General features: G+C 42.7%; 1 protein-coding gene across 1 annotated transcript; it reads right to left on the bottom strand.

Annotated features, from left to right (window-relative positions):
- Nucleotides 1–1,089: 1,089 nt before the first annotated feature.
- On the bottom strand, nucleotides 1,090–15,277 carry M1AP (meiosis 1 associated protein). Its single transcript, XM_054633725.2, has 9 exons — nucleotides 15,029–15,277; nucleotides 11,622–11,804; nucleotides 9,846–10,020; nucleotides 4,779–4,952; nucleotides 4,091–4,241; nucleotides 3,443–3,584; nucleotides 2,723–2,929; nucleotides 2,059–2,214; nucleotides 1,090–1,893 (listed from the first exon to the last, which is right to left on the bottom strand). Exons 1-9 carry the CDS (start codon nucleotides 15,275–15,277, stop codon nucleotides 1,747–1,749), a joined length of 1,584 nt encoding a protein of 527 aa, XP_054489700.2. The 3' UTR covers nucleotides 1,090–1,746.
- Nucleotides 15,278–17,709: the final 2,432 nt, after the last annotated feature.

The following is a 17,709-nucleotide window of genomic DNA, read 5'->3' as shown; positions in this document are numbered from 1 at the left end:
CTCTCCTTCTCCAGCCTGATCCCACTGCTGAATTCCCCCACTCCCAGCTGTTTTGGGAGGCCTGGAAGGGCCCAGCCTGGATCCCCCTGAGTTTAATGGCCAAATCTGTGATGCCTGCTGTGTGGTTTGTGGCACTGCTGTGTGGCAAGCCTTGGCCAGCAGCCAACCCAGGGTCAATACAGGTTGTGCTTTCTGTGTGGGACCACACCAGGCACGCTGGCATTAGCTGTCCCCACATCTGCTGGTGACTTCTGCAGGTTTGGCAGCTTGTTGTACCTAAAGAACAGGCAGGTGGCAGGCAGCTCTGTGCTGCACCTGTGAGAGGGCTAAGCTCAACTTCTGCAGCCCCAGCTCAGCCAAACTGCTGGGGAAGCCTGGAGGTTCAGGTCCCCAGGCTGGTGATGAGTTGATGAGCTCTGGGCATTTATCTGGTGCCCAGGTTGCAGGGGAAGCCTCAGTCCTGTAAAAACACAGCTCAGCTGTGGTCAGGACCAATCTGTGGCTGTTCCCCTCTGCTGGGTTCTCTTCTCTACTGGGGTTTTGCTGCAGAAGGGAAAAGCCTAATGGGCTTTGGGAAATCTGAGGGAGGTTGAGTGGTTCCAAAAACTTTGTTGCCTCCCTGGTGCCTCCTCCCTAAACCTGACTTTATAATTTTGATGTTGTTGACTGGCTTGCAAGTCCCAGGCTGGGCCATTTGTGTGTTCATTCCTGCTCCAAACCATCCCTGTGCCTGCAGGGGTGCCAGCCCTCTCTTCCATGGTACCTGCCCTCGATGCCTTGCCCCAGCAGCTGCCTGATGAGATGGGCATGGGAAGAGCCAGCCCATGCCTTTGGGTCTGTCAGAGCTGGGATCCCAGGGAGAAGAGATGGGATTGGGGTGCTTGCCTCATGCCCTTGCTCTCCTGCAGCTGTTTCCCAGGAAGCACAGGTCAGTGGTGGGAGAGCAGTGCTGGACATGTCAGAAACCACAGGCAGGGAGTGAGCTCCATGGAGGAAACTTTATTTTGGAACAGCTTTTCAGAACCAGGTAAGTAGAACACAAACTCTGCTGGTGCTTGGCTTTAGGGGCTCAGTGAGACCACCCCACCTTGGCTTGGTCAAGCTGCCCCTGGCTCACACCTACCCTACACTGAAAAACAGGCTGGCATCTGGGCAGGAATTCTCTGGAATTGCTCTGGCTGGGCATTTGCTCCAACCCCCTTCAGGAGCTGGGGTGTTGGACAGCAAGGCCAGTCTTGAAAGCAACTGAATCATCTGGAGAGCAGAACTCCAGGCCTTAGGATTAAATCCAAGAGCCCTGTTTCATTCCTGTTTAACCACCCCACTGCACCTGCTGCTGTGGGATGAGGGCAGCTCAGCACAACTGCCTGCCTTGTCTGATTTCCTGCCTGCCCTGCCTGCAGCTCTTCTGCTGCCACTGACAGCAATCTGTGATTTGTGGCCTGTGCTGGCCCAGTCTCACAAACGCAAATTTGAGGCAGGCTGGTGACGTGTGCTGGCAAGAACAGGAAATACGTGGTGCTGCTGCTGCTGCAGGGGCCAGCTGGAGCTCTGGACAGAGGGTCCCTGAGCAGCAAACTTCCTGCAGAACTGGCTGGGTGACGAACACAACGTGAAACAACAACAAGGAGGAACAAACGATGGGAAGTGCCTGCCTGCCCAAGGCCAAGCTCGGTGTCTTGCCTGACCACATCCGGCCAGCTGCTGAGCCAGGAGCTGTGGCTGCCCAGGGGCAGCTCCTGCTGCTCACTGCAGGAACTCCTCGTACTCCTTGGGGAGCAGGGAGCCCTCACAGGAGCCTCTCCTGGCTGCTGCTGCTGCTGGTCTGAACGTTTGGAGGGGAGAGGGAGCCATCAGCAGGGGAGCCACTGCAGCTTTGGCTCTGCTCTGAGGCTGCAAGACAGGGACAAAACACAAATCCTTGTGTGGGGAGGTGCTGGCTGTGCCTCACCTTGCTGGGAATTCCTGCAGGAAGCTGGCCAGGAGGGCACAATCTGCTGGAATCTGGCCAGGAGGGGACATCAGAGCCCATGCAGGCTGCTCACACACAGGACTCACCTGCCTGGGCTGGTGGCGCTCCGGGCGCTGCTCCCGGGGCTGGGGCTGCTGCCGGTGGGGAGGTTTGTACAAGGAGCTCTTCAGGTATTTGTAGAGGTTGCTCTTCTGGTGCAAGGGGTTGTAAGCAACTTCCACTTCCAAGTTGTTCAGGGCACTCTGCTTGAAAGAGAGAACTTGAGTTTGCTACAGGATGTGACAGGTGGAAGCTGTGGGGTTTGCATGTTTGTGGTTTTTTTGGTTTCTTTTTCAGGGACAGTGTTGCAGACACTCCAAACCACCCACCCTGCAGTGAAAGGTGAAGGGATTTTTGGCTGTGCTGCAAACTGTGTATAGAACAAGAGGCATCTCCAGACAGATCTTAATGGAATTAAACATCCCCTTGCAGGATGCAGTCCTATCCTTTCCCATGCCCAGAATCAGCCAACAAGCTGCAACTCCCTTTCTGGGCACTGTCACCCTCAACTCTGCTTCACAAGGCCTCTTCCCACCAACAGACACCAACATTGCTCCCAAGGACAGGTATTTGCTGTCCATGGAGAAAGCTGTGTGCTGGGAAGGAGTTCTGGAGTGCAACATCACACAATGTCACTAGACATTGTCACAGCCATTTCCTTCTCTCGCTATCTACTGAGGTGATAAGGAGAGTTGATAATGAGTGACTCACCTCGATGGGGCCCCTGACACGCTCGGGGTGCTCAGCCAGGAGGGCTGGGAAGGCTGATGGCAGCAGGAGCTCTCTGATGGCCACTGCTTTCACCAGGAGAGTGGCAGAGTCAGAGGGGACAATGACATAATAGGGGTGCACCACCACGTTCCAGTTTGGTCCCGTGCTCTGGGGCTCCTGCCTGGCCAAGAGCATCCACTTCCTTTTCTAAAGGGCAAAATCCAGGTGTGAACAACAGCAACAGCCACTTCCTTCAGCACTGCCACTGTGGGTTCAGGGCAGGCACACTCACACATCATGGAAGGGAAACTAGTCTGCAGCAGGGCTCAGGGCAGTATGGCATTTAGGTTGTTTTTAGCAAGTCAATTCTTAAAAAAACCCCACCCAATTTTGGTTTTCAGCTTGTCAGTAACAGCCAGTTCTCCACAGTCCAAGCCTTGGTTAATTATTTTCACTGTTGAAGTCTCAAATCTAACTCCAACCCTGGCATTTGCACTTTACACCTCCAAACACTCATTTCTGGAAGGTTTGAGGGTCTTCCCTAAGCTCTGATGAGCTGGAGCATCTTCCCAGCAGATGGAAGGATTTACAAGTCCAATTCTGGCCCATGAGATGAGGTTGTAGCTTTTAAAATGTTTCCTGACAGATGCTACAAGGTGTGCACTCACTGTTCCCTTCCCTGGCCATCCCTGCCCATCCCAGTGCCCTTTCCACACTCACCAGGAGGCTGTGACACAAAGCATGGAAGCTGTGCTGGTTTGTCTCCAGTTCATCCCAGTCCAGCTGCCAGCAGCTTGTGGGCTTGATGATGAAGGGTAGCCCATAGAGTACAGACTCACAGACCCCTTCAGCCTTCAGAGCCCTGCAGGATACAGCTCATGTTAGTGCTCAGCATTAACTGCACAGCTTAGAAATTATCCTGCTTTTTTCCTATAAAGACACTGGAGAGCATCTCTGTGCTCTGCCCTGAACTGCTGCCAGGAAAGTGAATTCTTGGGTGAAATCACAGCACTGTGAGGCTTTGCTTAGTTTCTGACATCCAGTTAATTGCTGTGGCCTCGTTAGGTAATGAGAGAGCAGAATAATTACAATAAAACATTTCACTGGGGTGAAAGAACTTGAGCAGGAATGGCATCTGTGGTGTCACCCTCATTGGGTGCTGTGGTGACACCAGGTGTGACTGTGGTCTGCACGTGGGCTGTGCTGTTCCATGAGAGGAAGAGTGATGGAACTGAGGGTTTTTCACACCACAATTTGGCTCATCAGCACCACCAGAGCCTCCTGGTGATGTCAGCAGGCCCCAGGAAAGTGGAGCTTTTCTTACACCCTCCCCCAGTCACCCAGTGGAAGACAAGAAGCACCACTCACTTCAGCACCCGGAGTTTGTGCAGAGCTGGGCATGGCCAGGCTGCCATGTGCCAGGGAGAGCTGGCATCTGCTGCTCTCCCAGTGCCATCAGATGTCCCCAGAAGCAGGGCTGGGTCCAGCAGCCTCTCCTGCAAATCACACTTCAGGCACACTGGGAGAAGGAGAATGGTTTAGGTCGCTGGGATGGGCAATGCTTAGCACATGACATGCTCAAAGCACTTCAAAATTAATGTTTTCAAGCAACTACTGGGGGAAAGAAAATACTAAAGCCTGGCACAAGGCATCAACCTGTCCCCAAGTCCCTCTGCAAGACAGCCTTTATTCAAGTGCAGCTCTCTGTAAAACAGCATTTATTTAAGTGCAGCTCTGGCACAGACTCTGTTTTGAACACAATTTTTAGGGCTATTCAGCTCTCAAGGCTCCTTTTTACCTTGGCCACGTGGCTGTAAATTCACATGCCCCTCCAGGCACATTTTTGCTGCAAAATGGAAACAATTGCAGCCTCAGCAGCTGTGGCAGCAAAGAGCAGCTTTGTAAGCCTGATGATTTTTTTTCCAAGTTATCCACAGACCTCATTGGGTCTCTAAATGGGAGGGAAGGTGCCCATAGGACAATCCTGGGGAGCTTTTAAAGCTGAGGGATTCAGGAGCTCCTTGAAGGGGAGCAGAGGGGAGAGAAAATGAAATACTTAAGGTGCTCTTGGGTGCAGCAGCGTGGCCAAAACCTCCTGAGGGAAGGAGGAGATGGAGCTGTTCCCTCTCTGTGCCATGGTCATGGAGCCAGGTTTTAAACAGCATCTCCAGGCTGATGACATTGTCCTCTACAGTTTGCACCTCGATGTCCATTCCCAGGATTGCCATATCTGCAGCATAAAAGAAAAAAATAGGTGAAAAAGCACCAATATTTTCAGCCATTGTAAAAGATTTCTTCAGCAATTATTAGACTCCTTGGTTGGAGGTGCAGAGAAATGTGGTTTGATGTAGCAACAACTTTTAAGCGTGGAGAAATGTAGGCTGGACAGCAGAGTTAGGCAGGATATAAACAAGATAAACCTCCCAAAAAAACCCCAAACCACCCACAAATACTATCTCAAAGATGCATGCAGATGAGAAGCTACTTGAAGTCCATCAGATAAACAAAAATAAAATGGGATAAATAAAATAAAGGGAAGGAAAAAACCCCAACATTTGCAAATTGCATAAGGCATGCAATATAACCACTGGTAAACCCAGAAGGTGCAGTGTGGTAGCACTAATAACTTTACCATACAGCCAGGATGTGGAAAGGCTTTCTCAGAAGAGGAATAAATAGCAGAAATAGCATTTTTCCACCCCTTGTGTTTACCAGGCCAGCAAGGGGATTAAAAACCAGTGCTGCATCCTTCTACACTGAGAAATCTTTTCATTTCTAATGCATGCCATTTGGCAAAAATGACACTTATGCATTTAAAAAAGCCCAAACCCAAAGAAAAATACCCAGAAATGAAATAATTTCTAGCTGGCAAATAATCCAGGACCACTGCAATGACTGTAACTCTTCAGGACACACTTTTTGCCTGTCCCCACCTCCCAGCCTTGAGGAAGAGATGATGTTGGTTGTGTGTCTGCAGCAAAGCAAACTCAGCTCCCACTCAAACAGGAGATCTTTCTTTCCCACTGCCCTTGCCACTAAAAACCTTTCCTTGTCCTCTCTGACTGTCACTGGCTGCCAGGATATTTAATTCCTTTACTTTTTTTAGTTCTTTACTACTTCTTTTATTTCTTTTTTTTTTATTTGGAGCTGTTCCCACCTCCAGCCCCTTGCCCTGAGTGTTGCTCCCATTTCCCTGCAGAATTCACTGTTGTAGGATGATCCTGTTTTGGATGCATTTCCTACAGACTTTAGACTTGGGCTTCTCTCAGGGATGTGCACTGAAGAGGGCATTGACAGCTCAGAAGACAAAGCACCAGGAAATCCATGTAATTAACTTTTACCAACAGCAAAACACAGCTGACAAAGGGAATTATTTGTTTTTGGGGCTGGTAAATGCTTTAGTTCCTCCCTCAGTAAATATTTTCCTGATTTTTGTTTTCTTAATTTTTTCTCTGTAATAGATATTTAATCACTTATACATCTGCAGTTGGCACAAGACATGACAATTTTCAAAGAAATTCACTGCATTCATTAGGAAAAGCAGGTTGGGGTGCCAAAATCTCCTGTGCAGTGAGTCTCAAACTTCCTGGAGGGCAGAGCCAGGCAGAGAAAGGAGCTCTGGGATTGCAGAAGATGGGCTGGGGTCATAAAGAGTCACCAGTGCTTTATCTGCAGGACTTGTTGTTTGTTTTTATCAAAGAGAAATAGCTGGGAGCAGTTATCTCCAGCACATGCAAATATTAACCTTTGTTAGCCAAAGGTCTGGCAAGGCTCAGCTGCTTTCAGGGAGTGTAATGGGACAGGGGAAGAGAAATAATAACAACATCAACATCAATACTAATACTAATCATCATCATCATCATCATCATCATCATCATCATTATTATAATAGAATAATAGTATAACTATATGGATAATTTATGATACAATAAAATTATAATATAATCACAATCATTTATTATATCTAATTATATTTGAATTATAATTATAAGTTATTATAATAACTATAATCAGATATTGATTGTATAAAATTAATTACATAATTATGATAATAGTAAAATTATAATTATAATACATTATAAAATTACAATATAATTATAATATAATATAATTTTAATATATAAAATAAAATATTAATAATGATAGTGGTGATGATGATAATGATGATGACAATAATAATAATAATAATATATTGATTGTATACAATTAATATTATATAATTATGATAATAGTATAATTATATTTATAATATAAAATGTAATTACAATATAAGTATAATACAATATAATGGTTATATATAATAAATTATTAATAATAATGATAATGGTGGTGATGATAATGATGATAACAATAATAACAATATATTGATTGTATACAATTAATATTATATAATTATGATAATAGTATACTTATATTGATAATATAAAATATAATTACAATATAATTATAATACAATATAATGGTTATATATAATAAATTATTATTAATAATAATAATAGTTGTGATGATTATGACAATAATAACAATATATTGATTGTATAACATTAACACTATATAATATAATAAAAGTATAATTATACTTATATAATATAGAATATAATTGTAATTATAATACAATATAATGGTAATATATAAAATAAATTATTAATAATAATGATAATAGTGGTGCTGATAATGGTAATACTAACGGTATTATTATTATTATTACATCAGAGATCAGTCCATCCCAATGCCAGGCATCCTCTTGGTTACTCCCCCAGATTATTCCCACCTCAGATGTCCTTCTCTCCACAGAGTTTAGTTAAATCACTTTGCTCTGATTCTGAGATCTCAGCATGTTCAAAGCTGTTCTAAGATTTGCCAGTGTGAGGTTTTCAGTCTTTTCCAGCTGCACTGACCTGGGAATGAGCCTGTGGAGGGGATATCCTGATCCTGCTCTGGATATTAAAAATGTAAGTATATTCAAATAACCCCTAAAGAAACTAATGGAAGAAATATCCTCAGTGAAATGAAGCTCTTGATTAAGTGCTGCATCACAATATTTATTTTCTAGTTCAACACAGCACCAATCTTGCACTTCCTGTACACTGGATCTTGCAAATTCAATGCTCTTTACTGTAATTTTTTAATAGGAAAATGGATTTTTTTTTCTGAAACAGAAGGAGGGAGCTCCAATGGGTATCATAAACCAGTGGGCTCATTTTCCCAATTATCTGACTTATTCATCCCCTGTTGCTTTTTTTAGAGAGCAAATAGTTCATCCACTCAGAAAATGAGAATTTCATCCCTTGACATTTCAATGGCTTTTATGTCCACATTTATATTTTCACTCCATTTACTGGATGAAAGGGCTGCACAAAAATCCACATTTAGAAATAATTTGGGTGGGGTTTTGCATTCCCTGAAGCAGCCCTGTGACAGAGAGGCACAGAGCATCCCCTCCTCTGTGGGCTGAGCCCTCCAAGCCTTCCCTACTGTGACAACTGACCAGAAATTTGCTAAAACCATGAAAGAAAATGAACAGCAAGAAACAAATAACCCTGCTTGTTCCTCAGTAAAAAACCAGAAATAACCCTTTTAATCCTGTTGTTGGAATATCTGAAATACAAAGAATTCTCAGAACTTTGGGCCTGTAAGCCAAAGCTTAGAATTAAACACAAGATGTGAGCTGAGACTTTAGAAAAGGCTTCCAAACTTAAGTGCTAGAAGCAAGAATTTGGATTTGTAGTTTAAAGCAAAGGCATGTTAAGCTAAGTTAAAAAAAGTTGAGAGTTTTTGAGTTTAAGATATAGAAAAAATTAAAGTAGCTACCAAGGTCAACAAAGAAATTAGAATGCAGTACTGTGAGTTTGTGTGTCATAACTGATTAGCTAAGAACATGTACACTGTAGCATGGGTCCATAAGACAAAATATTTAAGGATTGGGTCAAAACCATAAATATCCTTTATTAGTGCAGTGTTTTATTAGTCAAGAACTCCTTAAAAAAACCTTGTGATTAAAGATGTTATGGCCTTCTGAAGCATGCTGTAATGATGTGAGCTGAACTCATCCTTCCTGCCTATGTAGAAGATAAGAAAAACCACATCATCTAAAAAGCTCAGAAATCCTGTCTCTAACTCATTCAGAACCTAAATATCCCCACATAATCCTCTCTCCCAGGCTGCACATTGCTGGGAAGAGTTATTGGCACTGACCAAGCCTCTTAATTAACTGGTTTTTTTGTCTTTGATACAGTTCCTGCTTCCTGCTGCTGCTTTCCCCCATGCTCAGAGTGTGTTACCCCCAGAACTCGATGCCTTTTTCTCTTTAAGCCCCTCAGTGAAGCTGTGTCACACATGGATTTTAAATAACACCATGAGCTGAAGCAACACACTGCCAGTTCTGGGCTTCTTTGTTCTGTCAAGGTTGGGACTGAAGCACTTGAGAGGGCATTTCATGCTCAGACTCAGATGTTTATTAGTTCTTATCTATGTTACAGTCTCACAGCAGTGAGCTCTGCAGCATTTCACTAACAAGACACAAAATGGCCCCATCTCTCTCTCTACAAGGTCTTTTAAGGATAAACCATCCAATTAAGAAAGGACAACTAAATTATTTTCACTTTTAACCCAATAACTAATCACTTGAAGTCCACAATGTGGGCTTTTTTATCCAATTACAAAATGCCAGCAAACCCATGGAGAAGAAGGTGGAGAAGAAGAACCAATGTCCACCTTAAAACTTCCATCTTGCTTTATAAATATTGCTACATTCTAAAACCTTAAACTCTGAGTTTTCCACCATGTGATATCACACATTTCTAGTCCAACTCCACAGCCACAATCCCAGTTCTATAATTTCATTTTGGAAGCTTTCTCTATGCCCTCAGGTTAAATTCAGTGTTCTCCTGGGGGTCAGTGCCTGGCAGCACAGAAAATCTAAAATTCTCAGCATCCAGGACTCCAACAACACAGGAGCTCTCTAAGTTCTGCAAGCCCCAAGAAGTGCTGTGGTACAAATTTCCTCCAGCCACAGCAGTCCCCAGTGACCTAAGGGACATTAAATGGCCCAAAGGGAAGTGGCAGATGTTGGATTGTCGTGCTGCCCAAAGCCATAACTCCCCTAAAAATGCCCCCCACTCACCAGTGCTGAGCTCCTCTGCTGGCACACACTGCTCCACATCCTCAGGCTCCAGGAAATCTCTCTTCACTACCTCAATGACCTGTATTTTTCTCAGGCTGACCAGGTCTATGTCTTGTAGCTTCTTTTCCAGCTGCTTTACCATGTCTCTGCTGGGCTGGCTGGTCAGAATTGTGATCTGAAACACAAATCAGAGCTTGAAGAAGCTGCCTCTACCCCAATTCTCTCCTGGGAGGTGAAGATGTTGAGTAACACTGGTCTCATTTATGAGAGAGGAGAAATCTTGCTGAAATATCAAAAGAAGATTTATAAGTTTTTTGGGTTTTTTTGAGTTTTGGCTCACATTTAAGCCAATATGAAATGGATTGAGAGGTTCACTGGTTTTGTGCTCTGTGCTTTGCACATGTGATCATTGAATCTCTGTGTGTAAGAAGGGACTTGTACATTAATTATAGTTCAAAGAAACTAAACTTGGCCTTCTCCCTTGAAAGCTGAATGGGAATTTAATTTTTATTTTAATGTATCCAGTCTATCCTAAAGATATTTCCAAAGAGAGCAGCAGTAGGTGTGATTCCCACCACCCAGTTCTGGTCTGATACTGAGAAAAGGAAACAAAAATTCAACTTACTCTGCATTAAAAAATGCTTGTGATGGGGAGGGGAGGAAATTGCAATCACTTAAGTATCTGGAGCAGAAAGAGGCCTTTTTTGAAACTTTTTTTGGCCTTTTGTGAGGGTAAAACTCCCTCCTGCCTGTCAGTGACCAAAGCCTGTCCCTGCAGCGTTTCTTATATCCCCTTGCAAAGAGAAGTACAAGAAAATTGCATAATCTAGAAGAACTAGAAGAATAATTGCATAATCTAGAAGAACTAGCCTAGAAGAACTGCTTAGGGGGCTAAAAACTCCCTATAACCATGGGTTAACTTAATTTTTAATGTAGCTTGTTCCTTCAAGTATACTAGAAAATGTCCTGGATTTTGTTGTGTGTCAAAAAAGGTATTGTGTCCAAAGCATGCTCTGTTTGTTCCAACCCCAGCTTTAAAGCACAAATCACCTTTCAAATGGTCAGGAAAAACACCTTAAAGCCCCTAGAAAGGCAGAAAATCAGCAGAAAAGTTTCCTGGACAGACACTGGGAGTGAGTCTCGATTCAGCCTGACCACAGCGTGACTCTGTCACACTCTGGAAGGGTTTAAGGAGCTAAACAAAGCAGAAAGACTTGGCAAATTTCAATTATTTCAATTTGCTTTTTATGACTGGCAGGTGGACCCTGAGCCTGGGCAGTCTGAAATGTAGGATTGTTTGAAGCTGGTATTTTCTGCTGTCCAGAGGAAAACATTCCTGTGTGAGTCCTTTCCCCTTGATAACTCCCTGTCCTTTCATGTCAGTTGATACTATTTAAAAAATACTTCCTCCTGTGAACCTTGCTCTGCTTTCTGCATTCACACATCTGTTCTCATGTGTTAGTAGCAGCTTCCCTCCCCTTTATGCAAAATCACACATTTAGAGCTGAAAACACAGCCACCAAAATCCACCAAAAGTGTGTCCACCAAAACCTGTCAGATCCTGGACCAGGACAGCTTTCCCTAGATGGGTCCCCTTTTCCACAGGAATATGTCCAGAGGGATTTGAAGACTTGATATCTTCCTTCAGGACTTCTGTGAATCTCTGTAACATCCAGAGTGCTGAATACCTAAATTTTTCTGCATGCTCACTAAATACACATTTATAAATCACAATGATGGGGGATGGCTCCCAGTCCCCTCCCAGCATTTTCTTACCTCAACAGAACTATTTGTGGAGCCTCCTGCTGCTGTGTGCCTGCTGTACTGCTTGAACTGCTGCAATCCATCCTGCACAGCTTGCAGCACTCCATTCCCTCCCTGGGGGAAGCAGCCTTCAGCTGGCAGCGAGCGGAGCTCTGAAATGCAGGCCTGAACTCGAGCAAAGTTTTCTTTCACTTGCTGTAAAACAGGGTTCAAGGAAAGGCTGGGCTCTTAGGTTACAAGATTTAGCTGGGGGTGTGTATTCATCACTATCTGTTAGAAGTGGGGCAGTTCTCTTCTGTTCATTGGGCAGTTTTCTGTATCTGTTCCATAGCCAGTGCTCCCTCCAGGAGATCTCTTTGGTTCATGGGCCATTCATTATTAATTCTCTTCTGTTCATGGGCCATTAATTATCAATTCTCTTCTGTCCATGGCCAGTGAGTGTCCCTGCATGGCTGATCCAATTCCAGCATCCCATGGGGAGATGCTCCGCCCAGGGGAGGAGCCAAGCATTCCTACCTGGATCCAATCTGAGGTTTGGGACAGCCCAGCAGCCTTTGCCCAGTGCATTGCCAGAGGAGCAGCTTCTGCTGCCCTGCATGGCCAGAGGGAGCCCAGGCCCATCTCCAGCAGCCCTGGAGCTGCAGAGGAAAACTCCCCCCTTGTGCAGGATCCCTGCTCCAGCAGAGCCACAGCTGGCACTGCAGGAGGGCTGAGCCCCCATGGGATGGGGCTGTGCCACCCCCTGACACACAGGGGGCAGGGCCTGCTCTGACTCTGGCAGTGGTTTGTTTTCTTTTTTTGTTTGTACTATTACATTTGTATTTTTAATTTTCCTAGTAATGAGCCATTATTCCTACTCCCATATCTTTGCCTGAGAGCCCCTTAATTTCAAATTTATAATAATTCAGAGGGAGGGGGTTTACATTTTCCATTTCAAGGGAGGCTCCTGCCTTCCTTAGCAGATACCTGTCTTTACCTGTCACCTCTGGTAAACAGCATAAAATGTTGCAACAACATAATTTTATGTTGCTGTAAAACAACAGAAAATACCTCTCATAATGTGGAGGAAAGCTGGTGGTCACAGAGAAGTCAGCTCACCTGAGCCTCACCAAGAACTCAGAGCTGAGACAGACCCAGCAGCTAAACTGGTCCATTGTGGCCACGGGAAAGATACTGAGTGAACTCTACCAAATTTATTCAAAGCAATACAAGACACTTCTGCCAGAGGTCACCTTCCCCACTGAAGAGGCAGCAGGTGAACATTTGACTTGTTTGCTTCAGTGTGTGGAGCTCTGGGTCACTGAAGCACCCCTGAGCCCTGGTTTGCAGGGTGGGCTGTCAGTGGGACTGAGTGGGAAGCTGCAAAGGCTCTGCTCAGTCCTTACTCAGTGCCACATTAAATTTTTTGATGCTCCAATGCTGATTTCTTATCTTGCCACCATTTACTCTCCCCCTGAGTTATTTCCTTTCATTCTGGCTTCTCTTTCTTTGCCCTCCCTGCCCTTTCCAGGGAGGCTTTATGGACTCTCCTACAGTGGGAACAGAGACCATAAACAAGCACAGAGAAAGGTTAAACCCAGGGTAAGTGTGTGTGACACTTCCCCATGTACTCTCCCCATCTCTATTTTCAGTTCTGGGGCTTTCCTGACTTCATGATTTGTCTAACACAGCTCTGAGGAACAGCTTCAGTACAGTAGCTGATGTCTGCTATTGGAATGTAGCACCCAAAAAAACCCCAGCAAAGTGAATACAAAGAATGGCTTGGAAATTATTAAAATCATTGTAAAAATGTTTTGCAGTTAAACTTATAATTTGTTCTTGATTTCCCAGCCAGAACAGAGAGGAAGAAAGGATAAAATACAAGCATGTTCTTCAATATTAAGAAATCCCTGGAGGATAAAGCAAATAAATGCAAATTTGGAACCAGGTACAAGTTTCACAATGCCACTGGATGAAATTATCAAGAGAAGTCCTTGATTACCCATCTTGTCTTCAGATCAAAACTAGATGGCTTTCTGGAAGGAAGTTTTAATGAAACAGGGGTACTTTAGTGAAATATAATAGCCTGTGATGTGAACATACAAACCAGTGATCTAAGGGCTCCTCTGTCTTTAAAAACTGGGACTATCAAAATGAGGAATTGTTGTTTAAATAAAAAAGACAGCTGATCAGGAGCAGCAGTCATAAGATTGTCCTTGTCACATTATCTATAACCTTTCCTACCAAACAAACACCAGCACTAGCCAGAGTCTTCTTGCAGATCACATTTGCTAATTTACTCTTGACTTCTGCTTTTTTATTTTTCTCAAGATGTGAAGACTTGACAAAACTCTTCAGAATGTTTCCACCATCGCTGTATGAATTGGAAGGGTTAATCCTGTGTGTTTACACTGATGCTGTGTAAATGGGAGTGCTCAGTGTGATTATTTCTAACAGGATGACTTCAAAAATTCTTGTGAACTTTAAGATGCATATTTGTATTCCCAAACTATTACTGCAGAGTTCCTGCTCATTCTCCATCTACATTTATTCCTGTGCAGAGCCCTAAATGAGAGCAATTTCTTCTTACTGACTTAGAGCTCTGTATTTAAAATCTGTGTGGATGTGGCACTTAGGAACATGCTGAAGTGGTGGATTTGGCAGTGCTGGGTTTAGAATTGGATTTAGTCTTAGAGGACTTTTCCTGAAATCACAGAATCATCTGGATGTTTCTCAAATTCAGCACAGATATATATATTATATATATATATATAAAATATATATAAAAATATATATTATGTATTATATATTATATAATATATATTATATATTATTTATAATATACATTATATAATATATATATATATATTATATATTAAAAAAAAAAATATTTTTTAAATTATGCCTCTTTCCACTTCAATATCTACAACCTCTCACATATTGGTAATATATTCAGCATATTCAGCACACACACACACATATATATATAAATTTTTTTTTTTTTTTTTTTTTTTTTTTTTTTTTTTTTTTTTTTTTTTTTTTTTTTTTTTTTAATTCTGCACCTTTTCCCTCCTATATCTAGAACCTCTCACACATTGGTAATATTTGTCCAGCTGGAGCTGTGTGTGATAGTTCTGAGAGAGAAGCAGCACAGCACAAAGCAGCACACAAAAGGTGCAACAGATCCTCCAAAACAGATGTTTTAGGAAGGAAGAGCACAAAACCCAATTGATCAGGTTGACAGATCAAAAATGACACTCCTCCTTTTCAACTTTATGAAATTCATGAAATTTCATGAAATTCACCTCACGGCGAAACGATCGTTCTGAGCACGGCTGATTTTTACGATGTGAGTTTACGTACAGATTTTTAGATAGGAATTTAGCTGTCAGTAATTAACATTTTTTCCCCCCTGAGCAGCAGCACAGCCTGGGGCATACCGTGAAGGGCAGCAGACACTCCTGCTGGGGCTGCACCACGTAGAGGCTGAGCAGGGGCACCCTGCAGGGCCCTGCCAGGCCGCAGGCCAGCACCAGGACGTTCTCCAGAGCCTCAGAGAGCATGGGGCAGGTGCTGGCCCAGCCAGGGCAGGTGGCATCCACCACCAGGATGTGGGATGGCTGCTGGCTGGGGGCCTTGGCAGCAGGGAAGGCTCTCCGTGCTTCTGAGGGGAGTTTTCTGGAATTCATGGCTTCTGCACGTGGCTGTTCCGTGCACAGTGATGCATCTGAGTGGGAGAAATGAATAAAGAACAGCAATGAGCGAGGGTCTCTGTTAGAAACCTGATAAAATTACTGAGAATTTCAGACTTTCTGGGCTAACAAGCACTGACCCCCAAGAGAACACTGCATTTGATCTGAGGCCGTGGAGAAAAGTTCCAAAATTAAATGATAGAACTAAAATGATGAGTGTATAGTTTAAATAAAAGTGTAATATCACATAGTTGAAACACTAAAGTTTAAAGTTTTAGAATATATAACAAAATAAAAATTTTAAGGCAGAAGCTGGTCCTTCTTCTTCATAGATTTAAGTAGCATTGTGTAATTAGATAAAGAAGTCCACATTGCAAGCCACAAGTAGTTAGTTATTAAGTTAAAAATGAAAATTATAAGTGTGTAGTTTAGGTAAAAGTGTATAATATCACTTCAGATACTTAAGTGATTGCAATTCCTCTCTCCCCATCACAAGCATTTTTTTAATGCACAGTAAGTTGAATTTTTGTTCCTTTTCTCAGTATCAGACCAGAACTGGGTGGTGGGAATCACAGCTACTGCTGCTCTCTTTGGAAATATCTTTAGGATAGACTGGATACATTAAAAAAATACAAAATTCCCATTCAGCTTTCAAGGGAGAAGGCCAAGTTTAGTTTCTTTGAACTATAATTAATGTACAAGTCCCTTCTTACAGAGCCTCAGTGATCCCAAGTGGAAAGCACAGAGCACAAAACCTGTGGATGTTCCTCCAGGGAACCTCTCAATCCATTTCACACAGTAAAAACCTTAAAGTTTAACATCTTAAAATATAATATATGTATATAAAACAAAATAAATGCTTTAGAATAAAAACCACTCCTTCTTCTTCCCCTTCTCTTCATGAATTTAAATATTGTGTAATTAGATAAAAATAATCCACATTAAAAACCACAAGTAGTTATTAAGTTAAAAGAAAAAAAATAATTTGTGTCATTTCTTAATTAAACTAAATTAGTTTATCCTTAAAAAAACCTGACAGAAAAAAAAATGCAGCTCCATTTTAAATTTGTTAACATAAAGTACTATAAAACTCTGTAAAACTGTAATATAAATAAAAACTAACAAACATCTAAATCCAAATTCTGCACTGGAGGAGGTTGCACCCAAACCCCTGTGCCTTCACCCCCAGCAGCACGAGACAAGGAGCTGGAAAAGCCAAAGGAGGCCAGCAGGATGCAGCAAGAAAATGAATCCATGCACATCCAGGAATTTTACTTTGTGGGTAAAATTGACTTTGTTGCTGTTGTTGTTTTTTTCTTTTTCTTTTTTTTTATTTGGTGGGTGTGAAGAACCAACTTTTGTCCTTCTGAGTGTCAGACATCTGGGATGAGCTCCTCCACAGATCTTGAATTTGATTTTTGTTGCCCACCCCATCTCCCTTCAACCTTAAGCACAAGAGCATTTTCCTGTTCAAAAATGTATTTTTTACTTCATGAGCAAAAAGCTTTTCTAAAAATCCTCTCTTCATAATTCCATGCAAATCATTCAGTGCTGTTTGTGAAGATACAGGAAATCCTTCAAAATTGAAAAGTGATGGTATAACTGCACGCCTCTTGTTATGAAGTGGGATAATGTTTTTTCCCTGCAGTTTTGTTCCCAGCAGAATTCATAAAAGTTTTAGGAAGGATTTACACAGTTGGGCTCTGGCCTGACATTTGTGGGGTGTGTTCAGCTCACACAAACAGCTCTTTTATGGTCTCCAAGGAGACAAGATACTGCATTTCCTACAGCCTCCAGCACTCTGGAGTAAGAATTTCTGTAAGGCTTGGGAAGAGCAAGAGATGAGTTTTTATCTGGCTGAAGAATCATCAGGAAAAAAAAAAAATCTGAATTTCTAGGATTCCTTAGGATGCCTGTCAGTGCAGGCAAAACAAGAGTAATCCCAGCCTGAATTTCCAAACTGGGATTAACGTTTCAGAACTGATGAAAACGTTATAAATACAGATATAGATCATGCAGGTATCTTGCTTTGATTAGTCCTCTGCTATAATTTGATTGTCAAATGCAAAACTGCCAGATATCACTTTAATCAGTGTCTCTCCTGAAGCTTTTCAATTTCCAGCAGAGTTTTCTCAATTACTTCACTGAATCTGGGAATGGACTTGTCTGTCTGAATTTTTCCTGATGAGGCTTCAGTGCTACTGAACTCTGCAAGCCCCCAGAGCTCCTCAAACAAGGAAACAAAACCCATCCTGTCAGGAATCCACAAGAGCTGGGCCTTAGCATTGGTTTCAGAGAGGAAAATTAGTTTTGATGCTGAAGCAGAGAGAGTTTTCCTCATTTTGAATTAATTACCTCATTCTTGGTACTCTACTTATTTTTATTTCCAAACTATTAATGCAGAGCTGATGCTCACTCTCCATCTACAT

Source organism: Agelaius phoeniceus, chromosome 4 (assembly GCF_051311805.1).
Source record: "Agelaius phoeniceus isolate bAgePho1 chromosome 4, bAgePho1.hap1, whole genome shotgun sequence".
NCBI lineage: Eukaryota > Metazoa > Chordata > Aves > Passeriformes > Icteridae > Agelaius > Agelaius phoeniceus.
The sequence above is the reverse complement of the archived record's forward strand: the minus strand, read 5'-3'. Positions and strand labels throughout refer to the sequence as shown.

Coding starts and splice junctions, on each gene's coding strand:
- M1AP (XM_054633725.2), bottom strand. CDS start 15,277: ATGAATTCCAGAAAACTCCCCTCAGAAGCACGGAGAGCCTTCCCTGCT. Junction 3,585..4,090: donor CACAAACTCCGGGTGCTGAA/GTGAGTGGTGCT, acceptor TGTATCCTGCAG/GGCTCTGAAGGCTGAAGGGG. Junction 2,215..2,722: donor GTGTCAGGGGCCCCATCGAG/GTGAGTCACTCA, acceptor TCTTTCAAGCAG/AGTGCCCTGAACAACTTGGA.